At 39.1% G+C, this 23,703-nt stretch overlaps 2 protein-coding genes across 3 annotated transcripts in view; both read left to right on the top strand.

Annotated features, from left to right (window-relative positions):
* AUH (AU RNA binding methylglutaconyl-CoA hydratase) overlaps nt 1-19,081 on the top strand; it is a 122,093-nt gene extending 103,012 nt beyond the window's left edge. For both annotated transcript variants that reach the window (XM_030003796.2, XM_030003797.1), the window contains exons 7-10: nt 12,942-13,129; nt 14,792-14,842; nt 16,670-16,717; nt 17,579-19,081. In XM_030003796.2, coding sequence (XP_029859656.1) covers nt 12,942-13,129; nt 14,792-14,842; nt 16,670-16,717; nt 17,579-17,656 — 365 coding nt within the window. In that variant the 3' untranslated portion in view covers nt 17,657-19,081. The remainder of the gene's footprint in view (nt 1-12,941; nt 13,130-14,791; nt 14,843-16,669; nt 16,718-17,578) is intronic.
* A 229-nt stretch (nt 19,082-19,310) lies between these two features.
* LOC115336566 (tubulin polymerization-promoting protein family member 2-like) overlaps nt 19,311-23,703 on the top strand; it is a 90,028-nt gene continuing 85,635 nt past the window's right edge. The window contains exons 1-2 of the mRNA XM_030003801.1: nt 19,311-21,138; nt 22,756-22,820. The gene's annotated coding sequence lies outside the window, so the exon portion shown is untranslated. The remainder of the gene's footprint in view (nt 21,139-22,755; nt 22,821-23,703) is intronic.

The following is a 23,703-nucleotide window of genomic DNA, read 5'->3' on the forward strand; positions in this document are numbered from 1 at the left end:
AGGTCGAAGATGTTGATCTTGAGGAAATTGCTGGGCGCCAGTTCAAGTTCTATCACTGTTGTTCTTGGCTCAGTTTCAAAGTCCATTCTTCAGTCATTTGGGTAATTCTTACAGTAATACCCTTGATATGGCATATAGACACTATAGATACAATGACATACATTGGCAGGTTATTTAGCAGTTAAATATCCTACAGCCTAGTTCACTGGCTATTCTCTCCCAAAATCAAATCTCCCTGAGGTACACATCGAACTTCCCCATCCTTCTGCATCACCCACCAGGTGTACCCAGGTCCCTGAGCAAAAACCACCCCTTGGATGGGTTTGTCTCTGCGTGAGGGAGGACTAACCCAGACTGTCTTTCCTAACATACTCCTCATGTGCACTACAGGAACTTTATCCCCTTCTACAGTATGTGGAAGTCTTGGTTGGGCGGGGCCCGCCCGATTGGTGGATCCTCTAGTATTAACTAACCAGGTGGCTTTTGTTAAATGTGTATCCCAATGTTTGAAAGTTCCACCCCCCATTGCTCTCAATGTAGTTTTCAGCAGTCCATTGTATCGTTCGATTTTTCCGGAGGCTGGTGCGTGATAAGGGATGTGATATACCCACTCAATGCCATGTTCTTTGGCCCAGGTGTCTATGAGGTTGTTTCGGAAGTGAGTCCCGTTGTCTGACTCGATTCTTTCTGGGGTACCGTGTTGCCATAAGACTTTCTCTTCAAGGCCCAGGATAGTGTTCTGGGCAGTGGCGTGGGACACAGGATATGTTTCCAGCCATCCAGTGGTTGCTTCCACCATTGTAAGCACATGGCACTTGCCTTGGCGGGTTCGTGGGAGTGTGATATAGTCAATCTGCCAGGCCTCCCCCTGTTTATATTTCAGCCATCGCCCTCCATACGACAGGGGTTTCAGTCGCTTGGCTTGCTTAATTGCAGCACATGTTTCACATTCATGGATGACCTGTGCGATAGTGTCCATGGTTAAGTCCACCCCTCGATCGCGAGCCCATCTATATGTTGCATCTCTTCCCTGATGGCCCGAGGTATCATGGGCCCACTGAGCCATAAATAGCTCACCCCTACGTTGCCAGTCCAGGTCCACCTGAGACACTTCAATCTTGGCGGCCTGATCCACCTGCTGGTTGTTTTGATGTTCTTCAGTGGCCCGACTCTTGGGTACATGAGCATCTACGTGGCGTACTTTTACCACTAGCTTCTCTATCCGAACAGCAATATCTTGCCACAGTGCGGCAGCCCAGATGAGTTTACCTCTGCGCTGCCAATTGCTCTTCTTCCATTGCTGTAGCCACCCCCATAGGGCATTTGCCACCATCCATGAGTCGGTATAGAGATAGAGCACTGGCCACTTTTCTCTTTCAGCAATGTCTAACGCTAGCTGGATGGCTTTCACCTCTGCAAACTGACTCGATTCACCTTCTCCTTCAGCAGTTTCTGCGACTAGTCGTGTAGGACTCCATACAGCAGCCTTCCACCTCCGATGTTTTCCCACAATGCGACAGGACCCATCAGTGAACAGAGCATATTGCCTCTCATTTTCTGGCAGTTTATTATACAGCGGGGCCTCTTCAGCCCGTGTCACCTCCTCCTCTGGCGACATTCCAAAATTTTTGCCTTCTGGCCAGTCCATGATCACTTCCACAATTCCTGGGCGACTGGGGTTTCCTATGCGAGCCCGTTGTGTGATCAGTGCGGCCCACTTACTCCACGTGGCATCAGTTGCATGATGTGTAGAGGAGACCTTCCCTTTGAACATCCAGCCCAGCACTGGCAGTAGGGGTGCTAAAAGGAGCTGTGTTTCAGTACCAACTACTTCTGAGGCGGCTCGAACTCCTTCATATGCTGCCAATATCTCTTTTTCAGTTGGAGTATAGCGAGCCTCGGATCCTCTGTATCCCCGACTCCAAAACCCCAGGGGTCGACCTCGGGTCTCCCCAGGTGCTTTCTGCCAGAGGCTCCAGGTAGGGCCATTCTCCCCAGCTGCAGTGTAGAGCACATTTATAACATCTTGTCCTGCGCGGACTGGCCCAAGAGCTACTGCATGAACAATCTCCCGCTTAATTTGTTCAAAAGCTTGTCGTTGCTCAGGCCCCCATTTAAAATCATTCTTCTTCCAGGTAACTTGGTAGAGAGGACTTACAATTTGACTGTAATTTGGAATATGCATTCTCCAAAAGCCCACAACACCTAAGAAAGCTTGTGTTTCCTTTTTATTAGTTGGTGGGGACATAGCTGCTATTTTGTTGATCACATCCATAGGGATCTGACGACGCCCGTCTTGCCATTTTACTCCTAAGAACTGGATCTCCTGTGCAGGTCCCTTGACCTTACTTTCTTTTATGGCAAAACCAGCCATCAAAAGGATTTGGATTATTTTCTTCCCTTTCTCAAAAACTTCTTCTGCCGTGTTGCCCCATACGATGATGTCATCAATGTATTGCAGGTGCTCTGGAGCTTCACCTTTTTCCAGTGCAGCCTGGATCAGTCCATGGCAAATAGTGGGGCTGTGTTTCCACCCCTGGGGCAGTCGATTCCAGGTGTACTGGACACCCCTCCAAGTAAAGGCAAACTGTGGCCTGCACTCCGCTGCCAAAGGGATGGAAAAAAATGCATTAGCAATGTCAATTGTGGCATACCACTTAGCTGCCTTTGATTCCAGTTCATATTGAAGCTCTAACATATCTGGCACAGCAGCGCTCAGCGGTGGCGTGACTTCATTCAGCCCACGATAGTCTACTGTTAGTCTCCATTCCCCATTAGATTTCCGTACAGGCCATATGGGACTATTAAAGGGTGAGTGAGTCTTGCTGATCACTCCTTGACTCTCCAATTGGCAAATCAGCTTATGGATGGGGATCAGGGAATCTCGGTTGGTGCGATATTGCCGCCGGTGCACCGTCGTGGTAGCAATTGGCACCTGTTGTTCTTCAACCTTCAGCAACCCCACAACCGAAGGGTCTTGAGAGAGACCAGGCAGGGTAGACAGCTGTTCAATCTCCTCCGTCTCCAATGCAGCTATACCAAAAGCCCAACGGTACCCTTTTGGGTCCTTGAAATATCCCCTCCTGAGATAATCTATACCAAGGATGCACGGGGCCTCTGGGCCAGTTGCAATGGGGTGTTCATGCCAGTCATTCCCGGTTAGACTCATTTCAGCTTCTAATACGGTTAGCTCTTGGGATCCCCCTGTCACACCAGAGATACAGATGGGTTCTGCCCCTTTATAACTTGATGGCATTAGGGTGCATTGTGCACCAGTGTCTACTAGAGCCTTATATTCCTGTGGGTCTGATGTGCCAGGCCATCGAATCCACACTGTCCAGTAGACTCGGTTGTCCCTCTCCTCCACCTGGCTGGAGGCAGGGCCCCTCTAATCCTGGTTAGAATATTCGTTACTCACTTTTCGCACCCGTGAATCAGAAGTCCCTTCAAGAGGATCAGAAATGTGATCAGCCCATCTACTGCATCTGGGGGACTCCTCACAGGAAACTGGAGCAGCAGTTTTCCAAGAAGAATCCTCTTTCCTGGTTGCTTTTTCTCGCAACTCCTGTACCCGTGCATCCAGGACTGAGGTAGGTTTTCCATCCCACTTCCTCATGTCCTCTCCATGGTCGCGCAGGTAAAACCACAGGTTAGCCCGTCGTGTGTACTTTCTCTCTCCTCTCTCTTGGGCAGAGGAATGCTTACTCCCAATAGCTGCGATGCGGGCCTGTACAGGTGGGGAGGAAGACATATCCACTTTGAATTGCTGGAACTCTCGGGACAATTCCTCTACAGCCGAGACACAGGCCAGTAGGGAGGAAGAGAGACTTCCTTCGTATTGCCGGAGTTGGACAGCCAATTCATCCACCGTTTGTCCATGGCCTTCTTTCCAGGACATTACTGCCAATGAGTTGGCGTAGGTTGGTGGTGCACTTCGTAGAAACTTCCGCCACATGGGTTGTGTGCATTGGACATCATCTGGGTCTATGGGTGACTGCGCATTTTCTGGATCATTATAAATCACCTCCAGCACGGCTAATTCCCTCAGGTACTGGATACCTCTCTCCATGGTGGTCCACTTGCCTTGGTGACATGTAACTTCATCCTTGAAGGGGTATCTTTCCTTTACACCTAACAGAAGTCGCCTCCAGAGGCTGAGGACTTGTGTTTTTCTCCCAATCGCCTTGTCGATGCCCCCTTCCCTAGACAGAGATCCCAACTGCTTGGCTTCCTTACCCTCTAATTCCACACTACTAGCCCCATTATCCCAGCATCGGAGCAGCCAGGTAACAATGTGCTCACCTGGGTGGCGGCTAAAATCTTTTCGCATGTCACGCAACTCACTCAGGGATAGAGATCGGGTGATTATTTCAGGTTCTGCCTCTTCCTCCTGTTCTCGTGATGACCCTGGTTCATCTTCATCTCTCACTGAGCGAACTGATTTCTTTGTGTGTTTCTTTTTCTGTACAGGGGCGACTGATACTGGCACAGGTTGGTTCTCTGGTTTAGCTGCAGTATCCGTCACTGCGGTTGGGGTAGCCGCGCTGCCTGTTGCCGGGGTAGGGGTAGCCACGGTGCCTGTTGCCGGGGTAGGGGTAGCCACGGTGCCCAAAGTATGGGAATGATATCACTGCCTCATACAGATACCAGCTTAACCTCATGACCAGTGATGTAATCATTTCACAAGTCGACATTGCCCAGTACAGCAAAATGATAATCCCAATCACTCTCCCAGAGGTGAGAAACGTAACTACAGGCAATACATAGAGCATATAAGGACCTGCAAAACGCCACCATGTAAACAAATTAATCAACATTGTGACTAACATCTATTTATCTAATATAAGGAATGCGTATGACAAATTTGTTTCAACACGCTCTGGCCAGATCTGTCGTTATCTCAACCCTTCGTGCCCCACGTTGGGCGCCAAAAAGGACTGTCGTGGTTTCAGCCCAGCCGGTAACAAAGGACCACGCAGCCGCTCGCTCACTCCTCCCGCCCCCTCCGGTGGGATAGGGGGGAGACGGAGGAGAGAAAAGAAAAAAAACTGGAACCTCGAGGGTTGGGATAAGGGCAGTTTACTGGGACAACGCAAAAAAGTTACAACAACAACGACGGTACTAATGAAAGAGTATACAGAAAAGAGTGATGCACAGTGCAACTGCTCACCACCCGGGACCCGACGCTCCGCCACTTCCCCCACCGAAAGCCGAGAGAGAGCAGGAGAGCCCTCCCCCCGGCCCACTCCCCATGTATATACTGAGCATGATGTCACATGGTATGGAATAGCTCCTTGGCTAGTTCAGGTCAGCTGCCCCGGCTATGCCCCCCCACCTCCCAGGTTCCTGTAAAAATTAACTCTATCCCAGCTGAACCCAGGACACTATGTCACAGCAGCAGGTGAGAGGAATATGAAAAGTGTTTTCTTAATGTAATTCCTTTCCTTAGTGTTGTAGCAGTCTGACAGCTACAGCCTGGAAATAATCACTTATTTAATCTCTTTCTTTGTTGATTTCCTGTCAGTTACTGGCTTTGGGGTTTTTTTTGAGGAATTACAAATTGACTACAAGGTGACCGAAGAGCTATAGTTTTCCGTTGAGAAGAATATCTGAGTAACCCCAAACAATAAAATGTTAAAATACCAGTTTGCACTTATTGGGGCAGGTCCACTGTTGCACAGGAACAGCCCTAGTAGAAAATCTATCCCATATACATTTAAAGGTGTTATATATTTTTACACAAAATTATATGCCTATTAAAGTGAAAAATTTTATTTAATTTGGACTGTAATGTCTTTTAAAACTCTGATTCTCAAAATATTAACACTGTGAACTAAACAGAATAGTATTTATCAGTGAGGGAAGAAAGTAGTTTTAAATGTACCATCTGTTCTCTGGTGTTTTAATAGTAGTGTAACTCAAAACAATGTGCTAGTCCTACCTACCCTCTCTCAGTTGATCCTGAACAGCAATATATGGAACCAAGGGTCAGTCAAAAGTGGTAGAGAGATGTGATTTCCTAATAGGGCATAAACAAATAAGTAATTTGTATCTTCTTCCAATTGCTTTCATTTACGTAGAATCTGTAACCTTTCAGTCTTTGAATACCTGGTCTTTTGTATAGTCTGGAGGATATTTGCTGCTCTCAGAATAGCTGAGTAGTGACTGAATCATATTTGTATAGTGAATAACGAAGTGTTCTGTAGACCCTGTAAAGGATGATCCTGGCTTTGGAAGAGTAGCTTTTCTCCCAGCCTGTGTCATAGGCTTCTAACCTGGTATGTTCAGATCACTTAAACTGCAATTTCTTAGGTGTCAGTTCACTGATTTTAGTATTTTGATAGCCAGTCTGGAGGTATTGAGCATGAAAACCTGAAGCTGAAGTCACTAAGGCTGCTTGTATCTGAAAAAAATGAGTCTTTCATTGTTTCAAGCTAGGCATGCGAATATCCATGTGTTCAAAATTACCACAATATCCTGTAACATAGACCAAATGCATGTTTATATTTTCAGTTGTGATGAATTTATTTTAATTGTTGATTTTTAATATAAGTTTTAATTATTCTTGCAGATAGGTAATATACTTACAAGGAATAGCAAATAATGTAACATTCAGAACACAAATTAACATGCACAAATAAAAATAACATTTCAATTAGTCATGTGACTTACAGAATTTTTAGGCTGAAATAATCACAGCAGTGATTATTTCCTCTTATATCAACTATTACTGTAAAATAACACATAGAAGGATCAGTCTTGGAAGTAAAAAGAACAGAATGCCATTCTGGCACTCCTAGATGGTGCCGCAAAATCTAACAGATCAAGCTGAAAAAGTTATGAGTATTTTTGAGTATCAGACTTGGTATCTCAAAATTAAGTTCTGATTTACTGAAAAGTTTGCCTTTTGCATTGCAGATTGTTAGATTAATGCATAATAACTTTGAACAATTTGGCCAGTTTTTTGGTAGAGTCTGTTTTCAAAGCACTGTAAAATGTTACAGATATTATGTTATAGCCTAGGTACTAGGTTAGGTGCGGTATAGCTGTAGTATGTGGTTGCCTCATCTGGGAGGACATCCTGCTCAAGATGAAAAATATGCTTCATATGTACGAGTTCATTTTACATATATTTATCAGTAGAGAGAGCACTCTGCCTTCTTGGGATTTGACAGCTGAACCAGGCGGGGTTGCGTCCTCCCACAATCTTGTTGGCTTTGCTGTTTTCCCTGGGCTCCCATTTAGTTAGCTACCAATTCTCCTTTCTTTAGTACTGCTCAAGTCAGAGAATTTCAGGGATGAATAATTTCAGAGGTAAATTCTTAAAAACCCATTACTTTGGAACAGTTGAAAGCAGATTAATTTGATAGTAGTCAGGATGGGAAAAAGAATAGTGTTAGGAATAGGAATTGGTTTGGGGGATTAGCAGAGTGATGGATTTCTTTGCTGTGTGGAAGAATAAAATGGTAGATTTCCATAAGGAGAGGACTGAAGTGAGGAAAACGTTCAAGTCACTTGCTTATAAGCAGTGAAGACTTCAGATTTAATAGTCTGGTTTTTGCTTTGCTTGTTGTTTCTTTATTTCAGTTCTGTCCATTAAAAACTAAAGTAATTGTCCTAATTTGGGACTGTGATCTCATTCAAAATGTAAATAAAAATAGGATACTACTGTGGTAATTAATTTTTCTGTATTTCACTTGCCCTAAGTAATGATGACAGTTTTTCTCATGTCTGTTTTTTTTGTCCTGATTTTCACGAGTCAAATTTTATCTGTCATAGTCAATCCAAAACTGTAAGAACATGGGCTATAAAATTATTTATTTAAAATACAAGTTAAATAAAAGTTTTTACCTAATATTACTCATAAAGCACACATGATTTGTAAAGTATGATCATACAGAGCAGTACTGGTCTAAACCTCCTACCTGTTGTTACAGCTGAGTAGTGACTTCATAAATGTGTGGGTGTAATTTTGAAACTGGAAAATGCCTTTTCTTGGGCCATTAATTTCTATCTGCAGCAAGATGAGTTATGTTTTAATGTGTACGTACTTCTGAATTTCACTTAAGTTCACTTTCCGTCATGACATTCCCAAACAATAAGACCAACTTCCTATCTGGAGTAATAGGAATGCACATGGCCTTACCGAATATCTCTGTGTGCTTATGCTTGTTGCATTTGTTTACATTTAAGTAGAAGTTAATAAGTAGATTAATGGCCTTAGACATTTCTCTTTTCTTCCTCAAATAATTTAAGTTGAAAATAAAAAAGGTAGATTGTCAGTGTATGCATTGCTAATAATGTGAGTGCTGGGAACAATGCAGATCTGTGATTGTCAAGCGGTATTTAGTCTGACAGTGGAGTCCGTGTAGATGGTTGTACCATGCTTGTGAGGGAAATGTGGAGTAAGCTTCTTACACCAGATGCAGCATCCCATTTGAAGTGGAGTCCATTTTATAAAAATCAGGTTCCAGATGCATCTTTTGGTTCCATTGATTTCACACATGTAGCCATCTGCGGGGAAACCATCTTCTATCTTTCTCAATCTACAAGAGGATTACTTATTTTGAAAATAAATTAGTTCTTCTAAATTGCCTAATGATTTCATCTTTCTGTACAAAAGCTGTGATTATTTAACTGCTAGTGAATTCTGAAAGTGTATTTACACTTTCTCTCATGCATCGTAAGTGTTCATACATCTTTAAGCTAAGTACTACATTCTTGTGATTCAAGCTGCCACCTTCAAGCCACCCACGCATGGTGGTTTGGTATATTCTAGGCATTCCTCAGATAGGTTTTTAAATAAACCAATCCACAGGCGCAGATGAATAAAACAGATGGTGAAAATTAAGGATTGATTTGCAAATTAAGTTGGCAGTTTTGGAGCTGGGGTTTGCCACTGCCAGGCTGGCATAGGTAACAGGTCACCCTGCTTCTTTGACCTCGGTTAGGCTTGTGTCTGACATTCCTGCAGGCCTTTCTTTGGCTTGACTGGCAAGCTAGACTTCCATGAGCCCTTTTGGCAATGTACTATGACATCTCGCTGAAACAACTTCTCTTCTCAGTCATCACAGGCCCCGGGGCAATCTCTGAGTCAGCCTCAGGCCACTGTCTCGGGCTTTGCTCAGGTCTCCAGTCTTCTTCCAAATGACAACATATGGCCAGACATGAAAGCAGCCTTGCCTACTGCCTGCTCTTCGTCAGCTTAGTGCTTTTTTGCCCTTACAGAGATAGTGTTTTGTTTCTTTTCTTCTTCATCCTGTTTTCACCCCATCACTTGCATCTTTGTTGGTGTCTTTCCCAGTCTAAGCTGTTTTCAGTTATTAGTTGGCTATCCAGTTTGTGCTGGTGAAGGGCTCTTCATGTTCGTGGGATGTCTGACACCATAAAGATTTATACCTGGATTTAAGTTAGCTAAAACATGTACAACTTCGGAGGATCAAGGCCTAATCTGGGAAATAATCTGTTGGAAACTTGGTGTTAAATATTGTCTTGGTAGAGTGTTTGGGCTTTTACAGTGTTTAATATTTTGAAAATTGCTTAATTTAGCAGTGGATGGCAGGTACTTTAAAAGTGGAAAATACATTTGTTACACAGACTTTTAAAATATGACTTACATGACTGAAAAGTATTACATTAAAATAATAATTTTATGCATGTTAGTTTATTTATGGGCTCATATTGTTAAGGATTTGGTGTTAGGAACAGCAGGTTCTGCATTGTACATTTCTATGAGTTTCAATGGAAAGGAGAGAAATCTACTCCTTACAGCTTTCTGCATAAGAATCACAAGGATACATTTGAGCCATTTCTTGACTGACTTGAATAATGAGAAAGTTCGTGGCTGACAGACTTTGGTTTCACCATTGATTATTAGTAAAACATTAGAAATGCACAGTAGTCTTTAAAAGAAGAAATCTAGAAAGCTGTCAGTTAAATCAATCTAATGAGAATCAAACAAGGCTTGTGATAGAAAGGATAGATAGAAAGACTCATTTTTACTTGACTTAATAAACAGGATTATTACTGAATTAAAGTTTAGATTTTTTGTCAGAACAGGATTTTTTCCAATATGTTTTGACAGCGCTTTCAGCTATGAGAAACTACTGACTGTAGATACTCTCTGCCAGAATGATGAATCTATTTCCAGTAAGCTAGTTGCTTCATCTTGTTGGATATACTCTTGGGAATTTATCACGTAATCCCCTTAATCCAAACCAGTTGTGTACATATTTTGTAATTGATGAATTACTGACAGTAAATAAATATTCGTACAAAATCAACTATTTCTTAAAGAAAAAAAAAAACTGTTTAACAATTTTCGTACCAGAATTTAGCAGTCTTGTGTTTACCGTGTCTTTTCACATGAACTAAAGCGTCATCTAAAACTGCTGTTTACAATTATTACAACATTGAATATATACCATCTCAGATAAGAACGCATTTACTTTGCAACTGTATGTCAAATACTTTTATCAACACAGTGAGTAATACCAGATCGCTAGTCCTTGAAATAACATGTCATTAAATTTGTGAAGATGAAACAACTATTCTTCCGTCAAATTCTGCTCTACATTTAGATGAAATGCCTTGGTTAAGTAATGTCTTTGAAGACTGGGTGTTACTTCCTTTAGCTCTGATTGTAGTTGGCAGGCATTATATGTTCCTTTGTATATTACTAAAACAGAACATCTATCTGCAGCGTACTCTCTGTCTTTTCTTCATAAATGGATGTAACTTTGGTGTGTTGGATGTATTTTGGGGTGTTGTTTGCATTTGATTAATTGGGTCTTACTGCTTTTGTGTGTACGTATGTCTTATTCCTACTACTGAATATATATGATTGATGCACTGAACTGCTGGCTTCTGCACTGTGAATATTAATCAAAGAATATGCTCCTCTGCTTAATAGCTTTGCAGTGTAGGATGCAGCCAAACAACATAGACTATAGTCTGCTTTTTTCCTGCTCTTTAATCATTATTGTGTAAGACACTGGCAAGAACACTTTTTTTCATCTATAAACACTCTTTCATGCTTAAACATACCCATTGTTTGGTCAAAGTTATGAAATATTGTTGCTCAATTAAATTTTGTTTTCAACATTTCCTGGTAAAAGCAGTAATAGAAGAGATAAAACAGTAAAGGAAGGGGAGATAATTAAGTAGAAAAAAATACTAGGCATAGCAAGCAAGGAAGAAACAGGCAATGTGGAGTCAGTAAATTAAGCCTCATATGGTTTCAGATCTTATGATTTGGACAAATGGTTTTCTTTAATGAAAAGCCAAACCTGATGCTTTTCTAGATTCCATTACTATGGTGAAAGGGATAATTTATGACTAAACTATTCTTAAAGAGAATTAGGGTAGACATTTGCTGTGTTCTCATGTACACTTAAAATGTGTATAAGGCTAGACATTGATTGGGGTGTGACAGCTTCTTTGGGTGAGAAATTAAAAGACATGTTCAGTATTTAAAACAAAAAAGCCGGTAAATGTTTGTTGGTGGTGATGGTGATACAACTCAGTATCAAAAGCAGCAAGCTTCTTGATAACACAGCTCACATGTTTATGGCATATAGTTCTGATATAAAGGTTAATAGTTACAGCTTTAGTCATTCTCTGTGAATCTCACCAGTGAGGCAGCCAAGGCTAATTGGAAGGCTTAGGCTTCAGGATCTGTAGTATTTTACAAGGGGTTTTGTTTTAGTCTCCACCCCCCACCCCTTTTATAAAAATGCCCTAGAGCAGGGGCTTTCTCAGAATTACGCTGTTAGCAGAATTTTCCCCCAAGCACTGTTACTGGCTTAGCTGTACAACTAGCAGAATTAGCAGAATTTATTGAACAGGAGTTCTTCCTGCTGTTGCCTGTTGCCCTTGGCCATAAGCATAGGCTTGCTAAAATCCTTGCAGAGTGGTAGGACCATAGAGAGTATCACATTATTTGTATTTACTAATGTTGTTCTACAAATTCTATTTGAACTGTTAGGAGTGTAAGCATTTTTTTTAATTTCTCCAGTTACAGCCCAGAAAATACATCTGTTTTTGTTATAGATCATGATTTTGTAATATTCTAGAAAGGCGTAAAGCAGAAATCTCCCAAACCTTCTGCATTTTTGTATGATGTAATATGTTCAATGGCAGGTCTGGTTTTATGGAAAGGAATACAGTAGTACTGAAGCTTGTGATTCATAAAAAACAATAGTTTGAAAGCTGAATCATTGAATCATAAAAACTTTTTGTTTGTTTCCAGGCAGTTTATTTGTCTCAGAGATGTATTTAAAGTATTTTCAGGAAACATCAGTAAGAGAACTGAATGGCTTCAATAAAATACTGGCTTAGTCCACCATTGTCTAGTGGAAATTAATCTATTTTACATTAGTTGAACACACATTTATCCAGTGTTGTATGACCTCCTTTTGAACACCTCCTATAAATATTCCTCTTGCAGATATACATACATTTATATTTGAATATATTAGCATGCTCTTGCAGAAATAGCTATTTGAAAAGAAATTTTTACTTACTGACTATCTGTATAAATTGAATATTTGTTTCAGAGCCATGTCAAAATGGTAGACCTTGTATATTTTCAAAATCCTTTCTCCTGAATAAAGGCTATTTCCACTGTTTTAATTCATACAAACATCTGCTTCTGTGATTTGACTCTACTTCTTCAGTTTTGATAATGATTCTCGTTGTTCGTCAGTTCTGGAAGTTAGTTGTTAGTCCAACTAAGCAATCTTCACATGTCTGGTTAATGTAGTTACAAAACTGAAGAAGGCATTTAGGAGTGCCTTTGTATGATAGTTTAATTTCTGTATGTTCATATGATTGTTTATGGAATTAAAAATGAAAATATTTGAACTGAACAAGACATCTACGTTTGTGGTATAAATGGGTGGGAAACTAATACTTGCATTTTCTCTTTTTCCAAACTTTAGGGGGGACACAGAGATTACCTCGCACAATTGGAGTGTCTTTGGCAAAAGAACTAATCTTCTCTGCGCGTATTGTAGATGGTGAGGAAGCAAAATCAATAGGATTGATTAGCCATGTGGTAGAACAGAATGAAGCAGGGGATGCTGCATACAGAAGAGCATTAGCTCTGGCTAGAGAATTTTTACCTCAGGTAAAACAAATTATTTTGATTTTAGTTTTTAGTTTTTACCAAACATTAAAACTGAAAAAGAACCAGCTGTATTAAGAAAAACTGTCATGATGTTATGTATTAAAAAGCCATTCTAGTTATGTAGATAGCAATTAGAAGTTTTCTCTCTCATGTATTTGGTAATTATTTCAAAAAACCTCTCTCAATCCTCATAACGTCATGATATGGTCTGTGTTTGTATTGCTTATTTTGGCTTTCAAGTTTTACACAAAAAAATAGTGTATGGGGGTTTTGTTAGTAAAGCAATTGTCTCAATAGATTATTCCATTGCTGTTGAACACTTCAGGAGAGAGGCAAAAAGGTCCATATGAAAGTGGACATATCTCAGTTTAATTCCTATTTTGAAAACATAATTTCAGTATTAAAGCAAATCCCATTTACTAGTGGAAAGCTTGCCTTCTGTCCTTTGTGTATAAGCTTGATGAAAGAATCATGCTCTTATTATCATTCATTCTAAGTGACATCATATCTCTTTCTTTCATAAAAGAATTGAAATGGGATTTGCTGAATTCCTGTGTTTTAGAACTTGAAAATTTTAGTAAGAAAAAGTTTTAAGTATGACACTTACAGGAGTCTTTGTCTTAGCTGATTGCTACCTGTTCCCTTGTTGCCATAGGCTGCAAGCTGTTTGTTCAGAGTAGGAATGTGAGTTTGGAGCTTTTGATAAACCTGCTTTTCAAGTGAAGGGTCCCAGGTAGCAAATTCACAGGAGGCAGAAGAAGAAAATAATTAGTAAACCACTTTATTGGATCACAAGGGTAACAGCTACAATTTTCATTGAAAATATTACAGATTAAATGTGGCACTTAACATTGGTTATTTGTGTCTTGAACACCCTCATAGAAAGACAAACATGAAAAGTACAGTAAGAATTTTAACATACAGTGATTCTGGAAGGTTGATTTATAGTTACAGCTTCGCATTGGAACCGGCTTAAAAGCATTTGGCTTTTCCCAAAGCAGCAGGCCACTTCTCTAAAGCAGCGTCTGAACATTCAGAAGCTGATGCTGATGGATAGGCACAGGACTGAGACGTTTCCCAAGAATGTCTCACTGTTCTGTGGCACATTGGAGGAGGAGGGTGGAAATCCCTCTGCTCGCTGGGGACCTCAGGCGATCACAGAAGTGTGTCATCACTTGACCAGCGCAGGCTTTGCAGTAGCATATTTTATGTTTGCGGCTGCATCATTTCATTTTATTTCATTATCACATCTTTCCATATGTCTCCATTGTGTGATAATAAGGACAAAAGATTGACCTTGCGAAGGCCTCTAATGATGTCTCTTAAGGTGGCCGTTCTGAGCCTTGTTTTGAAGGGAATTGAACAAGCTTGACAAAAGTGGACGTGCTCAGCACCTTTGAAACATAAATGAAACACACTGCTTTAATTAGGTTCTTTTAAAAACAGTCTACTTTCACTTTTTCTCAATATTGAAACTTATCAATTTGGAAGCAAATGCCTACTACAGTGATGTAATTTAGGATATTTGACCTATTTATTATAAATTTAATAAAAGTCCAAAGCCAAGAAGGTCGCAATGTAAGAGCATTGATGTACAAACTCTTCATTGCATAATCTTGTAGATTTTGATGGTATATAAATAAGCTTTTTCTTTCATTTTAGGGACCAGTAGCAATGAGAGTTGCAAAACTGGCTATCAATCAGGGAATGGAGGTAAGGATCTGTACTTTCTGTAAGAGTAAGCAGAAGTCAGGCTGGCAGCAGGTCTACTGTGGTGATTATTTTCCTAGAACTGTTTTTAGTTTTCTCAGTGCATAGTGTTTTGAAATCTATTTAAAAACTTTTTAAAAGAGGAAATGCAATTTTTTTATGTTTCAGACTCCTGAGACTAGAGTTGATACTGATTTCCGTAACAAGGCTTAGTAACCTCATGTCTGTCCAGGAGTAATGCACTCTGCTAATTATTAATACTAGAAAGTAAACATAAACTACTATGAACAAGTTGTATTTCAAATGCTGGGTGGAAAAAAACCTCGAAGTCATACTCTGTCAAGTTTGTCAATGCTCTCAGTGTTTAGTAACTGATAAAGTTAAAGGCCAAAAGACATTATTTATTTTTAAGAGTTTAATAGAGGTTAGTGTTAAAATTATATCTGGAGTCTGATTTCATATTTGATTCTGATTGCCACTCCTTCTTGAACACTATTGACCTATCTCTAAAGCTCATTAAAATCCAGCCCTTAACATGTCTGGACATGTGTTTTGCTTTAGGCTTGTGAATCATGTTGCTGAGCTCAGCAGGACTATGCATATTTAAAGTTAAGTATATGCATGAGCTCTGCACCAGGACACCTTATAGCTCAACCTGGGACAAGGGAAGGGGGATCACACCGCATTGCAACACCTGAATCCAGGAAGACAAATTTAAGAATGGTCCTTTTTCTCTTAAAGTCTCCAAAGCAACCAGTGGTATAATTGAGTTCAGCAAAGTGTACCACCAGTAAGTTTTGTCCTGAGAACCAAACTCAGATGCTGTTGTGCAAAGAGTATGTTTGTTAGGTTTCCACAGCAAGTAATGATGGAATTTAAGATTTATTTCAGTGGTACTCAAGGTTCAAAATGCTACAAGCTAAATTATCTAGCTACCAGGTGTAGTGGACTGAAATGTCAGAATCATGATGTTTATAGACTTAGGGACAATATGGTTTGAAGGACTCTGAATGATTGTCTCGTTCAATCTTGAGGCTCCAAGACAAGATCTACTGTATCAAAACCAGTGAAGCCAAATGTTCATTCAAGCTGTTGTTACAAACCTTCCATGGCAGAGATTTCACGGCTTCCTTTGGTAATCTATCCTATAGCTTATCTCCTCTTGACAAATTGCTTGTGGTGCATAGCCACAGTCCTTTCAGTGGCCATGTGGAGAGCTGGTAAGTTCTGCAGCAGCTGATGCTTAAGACAGGCGGAAAAGTAGTGAGGGGAAAAATCAGCCTTTTCAGCTGTTGAGACCAGCTCACAAAGAAAAAATCTTATTAAAACTAGGTGGTGATCCGGGATGGCCATTAACCTCTCTTTTTTTTTTTTTTTTTTTTTTAATCCCTTTAAACTCAAATTTATGTTTATTTTGTGGCATGGCACCATGTTCTTATATGACATTTTGAAGATAACTTGTTACAGAACAATTTTTAAGTAATCATGCAGTACATTAAATCTTTTCCACTGTAGTAAATGAATTGCTTACAAATGTGCAAGTAGCTAATGGTTTTTAGTCCAGATGATTTGTAGTGAAGAACATACATTGTTTTGACAGTGTATTACATACTAATTGTATCACCAAATAAGGAAACTGTTACAGAAAGACTAACCACTCTCACCACATGGCAGGGTAGCATTTCTGTGTTAAAGTAGTGTAGAAGAACTTTGCAAAGTGTTCTAGTATGTGGCATATAGAAACACAGTATTTAAATTAGCTGTCAGGAAATAATATATAATAAACATACAAAAATATGCTTTTAAAACCCATTGTATTCTTTTCCTCAGGTTGACTTAGTAACAGGTTTAGCAATTGAAGAAGCTTGTTACGCTCAGGTATGTAACTATGATTACATGGAAAAGCCCAGAAAACAAGCTTTGTTGGTGCCTGTTATGAAACATGCAGAAATTCAACCATAAATTGCTCTACAATTTCTTCTACAAATATTTTGGCATTGTATTTAGACCTTCCTTCTACATACTCTGGTTTTGTAAGGAATTTAAGTAAGGAGGTGTAGTTTAGGACAAAAATGACTCCCTGCCAAGAGTGTTAGTGTGAAGGTAGTGAACCACTACCAGCCATATACCTAGCCGGTCATACTCTGCTGTGCATCTAGTGCAAGAACTGCCTTGCTTTTGGTTCTTTTTGGTTTAACATGAAATAACATGAAGGACATTTCACTAACATGTGCCACTAATGGCATATGTGCTAACCAACAGAAAATCAAGACAAACCTCTTTGCCAGCGAAACATGGGAATCTTGTATTTGAGTATGTTCTTGGACTTTGAGACAAGTTTTTGATCCTGGAAATAGAAGCATTAGCATTAGATGCTTATTTAAAACATATGGTGATCTGATCAATAACCTACACCACCCCACCCTCAAAAAAACCCAACCCCCAAAACCAACAAGCACCCAAACACCAAAAACTCAAAAACAAACCCTAAAGAGTTTCTCACAGTCATCTGTTTGGAGAAAAGATACTCCTTCTTCTCCTAAATTGTTTCTCAGCCTTATATTGTGCCTTTGAAGTGTCTGGTACTTTCCCGTGTCTGACTAGACATTTTAGGTTTCATTTTTCTGTTGTATTATAAGTTGCATGCAGGACACATTGAAGAACTAGGATTTGTGTGGAAATCTTTTTCTTGGTATTGTTTTTGGTGTCAATAATGAATTGTTACTCTGCTCATTGCAGACTATTCCAACAAAAGATAGAATTGAAGGTCTTCTTGCATTTAAGGAGAAGAGACCTCCTCGCTACAAGGGAGAATAAAAGAAGCTGATGCCTTTAAAATACAGGGGGATAAAAGTACTGCTATGAGGACCATTAAGGTGCACTTTGCATCCGCACCTGGAATATCACAACCACCAAAGTAAAAGCAAATCATACTGATGTTACAACATTTTGAATGTGTCCATACCTGTACTGGGCCCAGATAGAAATGTGTGTCAACTCATGCTCATTACATTTCTGAAGGTTGATCTGTATATTGGCAAGGTCACAGGTTCATGCAGCATTTTTAAAATTTCATATGTATGAAACGTACCATTCCACAATTTAAAAAGCCCTGTAAATTCTTTATATACACAAAACCTGTATGTGATGTTAAGTATAAATCTGCTGTATCATTTTATCAAAACAAAAGCGACTACTGACCACCAAAAATAAGAAATTGTACCAAATATGCATTAAAATGGTTCTGTATATCAGTAAAAATTATATTTGCGTATTCTACCCGAATATGTACATTATTAATAAAGCTAAGGGAAATGAAAAGGATTATTGTTTGGAAAATGTTACGCTTTATTTATCTGACTTACACTATTCTAAGTAACATGCCATTATGTGCTAAAGTTAATTTCATCCTTTTGATGAAGTCATTGCCATTATATTCATTTAATTGTATTAAATGAAGACATTTTCGAGGCCAGCCTTTAATTATGCATTCTGGTATGCTATACCTGGCTTTGTCTTGCATTCTTCTAACATATCATCTGATCAGCACCGTCTGCTGTGAAGGAACTTTATTTCACTTGCCTCAGTTATTTTAAATTTTTGGTGATTGTATTAAAGATTGTTGTGCAGGGATGTGACTAATGCGCTGTTAAAGAAACTAGAATTCTCTTAATCTCCAGAATATCCTTTTGCAGGTCCTAATAATGTATATTTATATACAACAGGAATGATACTGAAATGTTCTTAGTTCTGTGGCGGCCTCAGGGTTCTTTTCATACATTGAAAGAGAAATCCAGTAGGTTATGAGGTGAGAAAACTGTTGTGATTCATACTGTATATTTGCTGTGGACATGGCATATACAGCAAATGCCTGGAAATAACCTCTTAGAAAATATTTTTGTTAACTTGACTGGAAAATAAACATGGCTTAGCAGTCAGAGGCTGTCTTTTTATATGAAAACAAATTTCTTCATGTTTGTTTACCATTGGCTCATGAAACTTGTGCATGCTTTGCTGTTTCTGCAACATTAACTATGGTCATTGTCCATATCTATGATGATAAAGCAGCTGATCAACATTAAATGACAAGAACTCATTTAAATTCCTATTTAGACATATCATTACATGTAAATTGATTATAACTGGTAGAGCACACACTTTGTTGACTGGTAAACTTGCTGAGTCGATCATTTCATGCACGATAATTTGCAAATAAAGTACCTGTGCTTGTTTTGATAGTTATATAAAGCCTAGAGGGTCATTTTCTCTTGTTTTTGAAATGCTAACATGTCATTTTCATTTTTACTGAGTAGGAAATAATTATGTTAATAGGAGAAAAAATATTAAGTCTATGCTGGCGGGTTTCTGTTTCATAACTTTGATATACAGTCTGGTTATTGAGCTGCCTCTGTTTTTCTAACAAGCGCTGATTAAGTAGCTTCTGTGAATGTCTATTTAAAAAAATCTAATAATTTTAAATACTGTGGCATAAGACTCTGTAGATTTGTGCCTTTAAATAGTAGTTTTGATCTCAGAAAATAATTTTGCTGTCACAGTGGTCTCTCCATTCCTTTTCTCAGGAGAAGATACTGTCATATCGTAGCAATCTGAGTCCCTTCTTTGAAGTCAACAGTTTGAATATTATTACAAAGTGAGTACCAGTAGGACAATTTTTAAAGGTACTTTCTAGTGATGTTGAAATAGTTCTAAGGGAACAATATTTTAGCAAAAGATGTGTTAGTCACTTACTGTCCCTGTTATTAAGTGACGTGTTATGATGGCTGCAGTGCTCATGATTAATAGCAATATAAGAATTCTGCTTCCACAAGAGGGTGATTTGTAACAGAAGTGCTCTTATAAAGGCTGACTTTTCCTTGCAAAAGTTATGATCTGGCAAATCCTCCTTCAAGTGCTTAGGCTCAGCTCTTTCAGTTCCTGGTAAAGGCATGCTTTTCTCCACAGTACCTCATGGGTGAGTGAACCCTGGTCCCTGCTGGTTTCCTGAAAGGTTATCTCATGGTCCCTAGGCATAAGCAGCTTTTTCTCCTGCTCCTGCTGAGCTCAAATGGGTAGTGAGTTGTTCTGCATTTCTCCACTGAGTTGGATATTGGAAAGTTATAATACAGGTAGGTCCGTTACCTTCAGCTGATTACCTCTCAACAGCGTAAGTGCAAGTTCAACTTATGAAATTGCCTAGAGATTCTCAGTTTCATGCAGAAATTTATGTGTGACTTTATATAACACATACCATTTTAGCCTGTAATTTATGAAAGCATTTGTGTTTTCTCTTCAATATTATTGAAGTAACTCACATTCTTACTAGTTCTACTAAGTTTCTGGATAAAGTTTTCAGATTTTTTTTTAATGGCTTAAGTCAGTTCAGTGCCTTTGAGTATCTCCCCTGCTATGAAGAAATACGGTGTTTTATTTATTCTAAGGTTGTGTAATGATACAGTTAACAGCACTTGGAGGATGTTGTTCTGTGGAACATTTCTATGAGATTGCAGGGCATTTGTGCCAAATTGTTGAAATTCTGTCAGTCTGCATGCAGGTACTCATAGTCCTACACCAAGGTTCATATCAGTGCTTTTCTAGAACTGCTTTTAACGGGCTGCATTCACAATAGTAAACATCAGGATGTATCATTTGCAGCTGTTTCATATTTTCCTCAGTCATTGCTCTTTGATGCATTAAACCATAATCAGATTTGTTGAACAGAACAAAAAAATAACAGGTCTCTCCAACACAGGAGAGTGCAGAATATCATGGTACTTGGAATCTGGTTTTGGGAGACTTAGGGAGTAAAGTAAGGGGTTTGGTACTAGTGTCACTTCACATACTAAAACCAATTCATAGATGCAAAGTGAAAAGAGTAATTGAAACATCTTAATTTATCACCAACTTAGTTTTTGTTTTATTGCTTTTCTATGCAAGCAAATCCCTGAAAAGGTGTCTACTGAGATTAGAGAGGGGATTTATTTACAATTTAAAAAAAAAAATTGAAAACCATTATTATTTTTTGTGGTGTACATTGAACAAGGTGTGCTTTCATGTCTCATTTGTGGGATTTCAGCCTCATTCTTGCACCTAATGACACTGCTGAAAAGCCATAGGGCTTCACTGTCTAGTGAGGCTGATACAGTCAGTGTACTCAAGGTGTGATAATGATCATGATGATGTAGTTCTTTTAAGATGTTCTTTTTCTGCACACTTTTAGAAAGACAACTGTCTCCAAAATTGAGAAAAAGGAGAATAATTGCAAACAGATAAACCAAAAGGAGAGATGTGTTCAGCTAAAGGTAATGAAATTCCTCTTGTGTATTTTGAGGGATTACAAAGACTAGTTTTCCTGTTTGTGCCTTTTTTTTTCTGTTGGCTTTTGTTTTCTCTTAGTCTGGAGCTTGGACACCAGGGTGCAGGGAACATTTTTAAGAATTTGTATGGGTTGTTTTCACTTTAAGAACATCAATATTTTATAAGCAAAATTAGGAAAGTTTTAAAAATTTTCCTGAAAGGTTTTTGAAAGAAGTAATCAGAAATTATCATGTTATCACCAAAGATGAGGTTAACATACCTTTTTTATTACAGATTTTAATCACATTCAGTTTCAACCTTGGCACAGAGTTGAATAGAAGTTTCCTTAGTTATGCAGAATGTACTGTATTTATGCACATTATTCATTATGTATTATAATATATATGTATGTATACTGACATGTCATATCCATGCATACGTATTTGTATGTGCATATGCATATGTGTACATATAAATAAAATTCTTCAGACTGTCAGATGAGGCCAAACTCCCTCAGGACGTGATAGTACTATTCTACTCCAGAAAGTTTTGAATTTGTTTGTGCAAGAGCCCTACTAGCAAAAACCTTGAACCCCACACAGTGTGTACTGTGACTGCCACAAGTGGCCATGCTTAAAGTGTGGAAGTTCTGTAACAAAGAAACTGCCACAGGAGCAGAAGTCAAGTAGCAAGGGGACACACGTGTGTTACCACAGCCTGGTTGTGCACATCTGGTAGTTCAAGGCTAGAATAAACGTAGCAGAAGTCGAGGTGAGTTCTAAGTTTCAACAAAGGTGTGGCATCCAGATAGCACATTCCTTTCAGTCCTATAGTATCGTTTGCTTCTGCAGTTTGGAGAGGCCTACAGCAATCATGAGCAGCTCATTAATCAACAACTGTCGTAGATTATAAGATCAGTCTCCACCCTCCTTAAATAAGTCTAGACTTAGATTTCATCTTCAAATTTTATCTAGTAGATAATTCTTCCAAGGACACTTACTCACATGGGAAGAAATATGAAGTATGTTAAAAGAATTTATTACAGAGGGTGTGAACGTTCTGTGTCTAAGCTAAGTCCTATTGCAATACTTGGGTTCAAAATAGTACATTAACCCTCTAAGGCATAGCCTGTACATATATGTTTATAAACTCTTCAAAGTTCTGGCTAGTGACTACTACACTTTGATTATAATTTCTGAAGCATATGCTAATAAAGCTTTTGTAACATTAAAGAGATGGGAATATGTTGCAGTTTTCTTGTTGCATAATATAACCACTTTCAGAAGAACATGAGAAGTTTGTTATTTTTTTAAGGAACTTATGCATCAAATTGTTGCTTCTTTATTCTAGCAACTGCTAATTGATTTAACATTTTCCCTTAAGCATAAGGGACTTCGTGATATCATATTTGGCTCAATTTTTTCTAGCATGTTAAAAAATCTGATGCCAGTTCTACAAATTCTTAAAAAATGTGTCTCCATGCAGCTTAGAAAGGCGAAGTTTTAAAATTCTAATTGTAAGGGTAGAGTTGTGAAGGTTGTGTTTTCATTACATACAAATGTTAATAATACGTCTGTATGTTTGTGTGGAAAGAGTTTGACTCCATATCTTTTGTGTAATAGGTCTATGCTGTCAGCACGGCTGTCTTCAGAGCTGGTCTGTAGCTGAACTATTTTTGTAAATATATGTAAGTATCCCCAGCTAGTGACCACTCAGGGTTCAATCTGTGGTTAATGTTGTCCTGTAGTTGTCATCTTTTGGCCAGCCTCCTCTTCCAAGTAGTGGTGAAAGGAGGAGGGAGCCAGAGAGCACACTTCTGAGAAGCAGTGGGTCTAGGAAGGATGGATAGGAGAGATGGTTTGTCAGGTGTGTTCAGGCTACATGTTTTAAGTCACAGTCCACTTCACCACAGTAATTTCTAATATCTTCATGAGCATCTCCACAAAGTGGGTTTTTCTGTATTGGTTGGTTACAGCACCTGAGTTCTATACCCTAATGACTAATAGAGATCATAACATCCAAACAGGATTCCTAGACTATCTGTTTAACATACAAAAGGAGGTAGGAGCCACAAAAATGGCATAATGACAAGGGTTCTGCCTAAGTTACCAGTTTGTAAATGAACACATGGACATGGTTTTTTTCTGCTTTGTGTGGAACAAAATTCCTTTCTTCATTTTGGATTCTTACCCTTTTTTCCAAATCTTAGCTGAAATCAATCCTTTTTTTGAAAAAGTGAAGAGGATATGCTCCAGCCCCTTGATCTATCTGATTGCTCAGTAGTTGAAGGACTCATGAAACACCAGAGCAACACGTTTTCTGCTCTCTCCTTTCACTTAATTGACCTCAACTGAACCCTCCTACAGGAGTGACCTCGTCACTGGATGCTCTCAGTCACTCCTGATGAAACTTTTCTACTTTACTTATTCTACAAGTTAATTTATTGAGATGTAGAGATAATGTCCATTCACCGATTAGTTTAGAGAGGGAAGGCCTGTCTTGCAGTCCTTCATGCAGCAAGTATCACAGTGGTTTTTTTAATCCATGCTGTAGCAAGGGTGAGAATCCTG

This window comes from Aquila chrysaetos, chromosome Z, assembly GCF_900496995.4.
Source record: "Aquila chrysaetos chrysaetos chromosome Z, bAquChr1.4, whole genome shotgun sequence".
NCBI lineage: Eukaryota > Metazoa > Chordata > Aves > Accipitriformes > Accipitridae > Aquila > Aquila chrysaetos.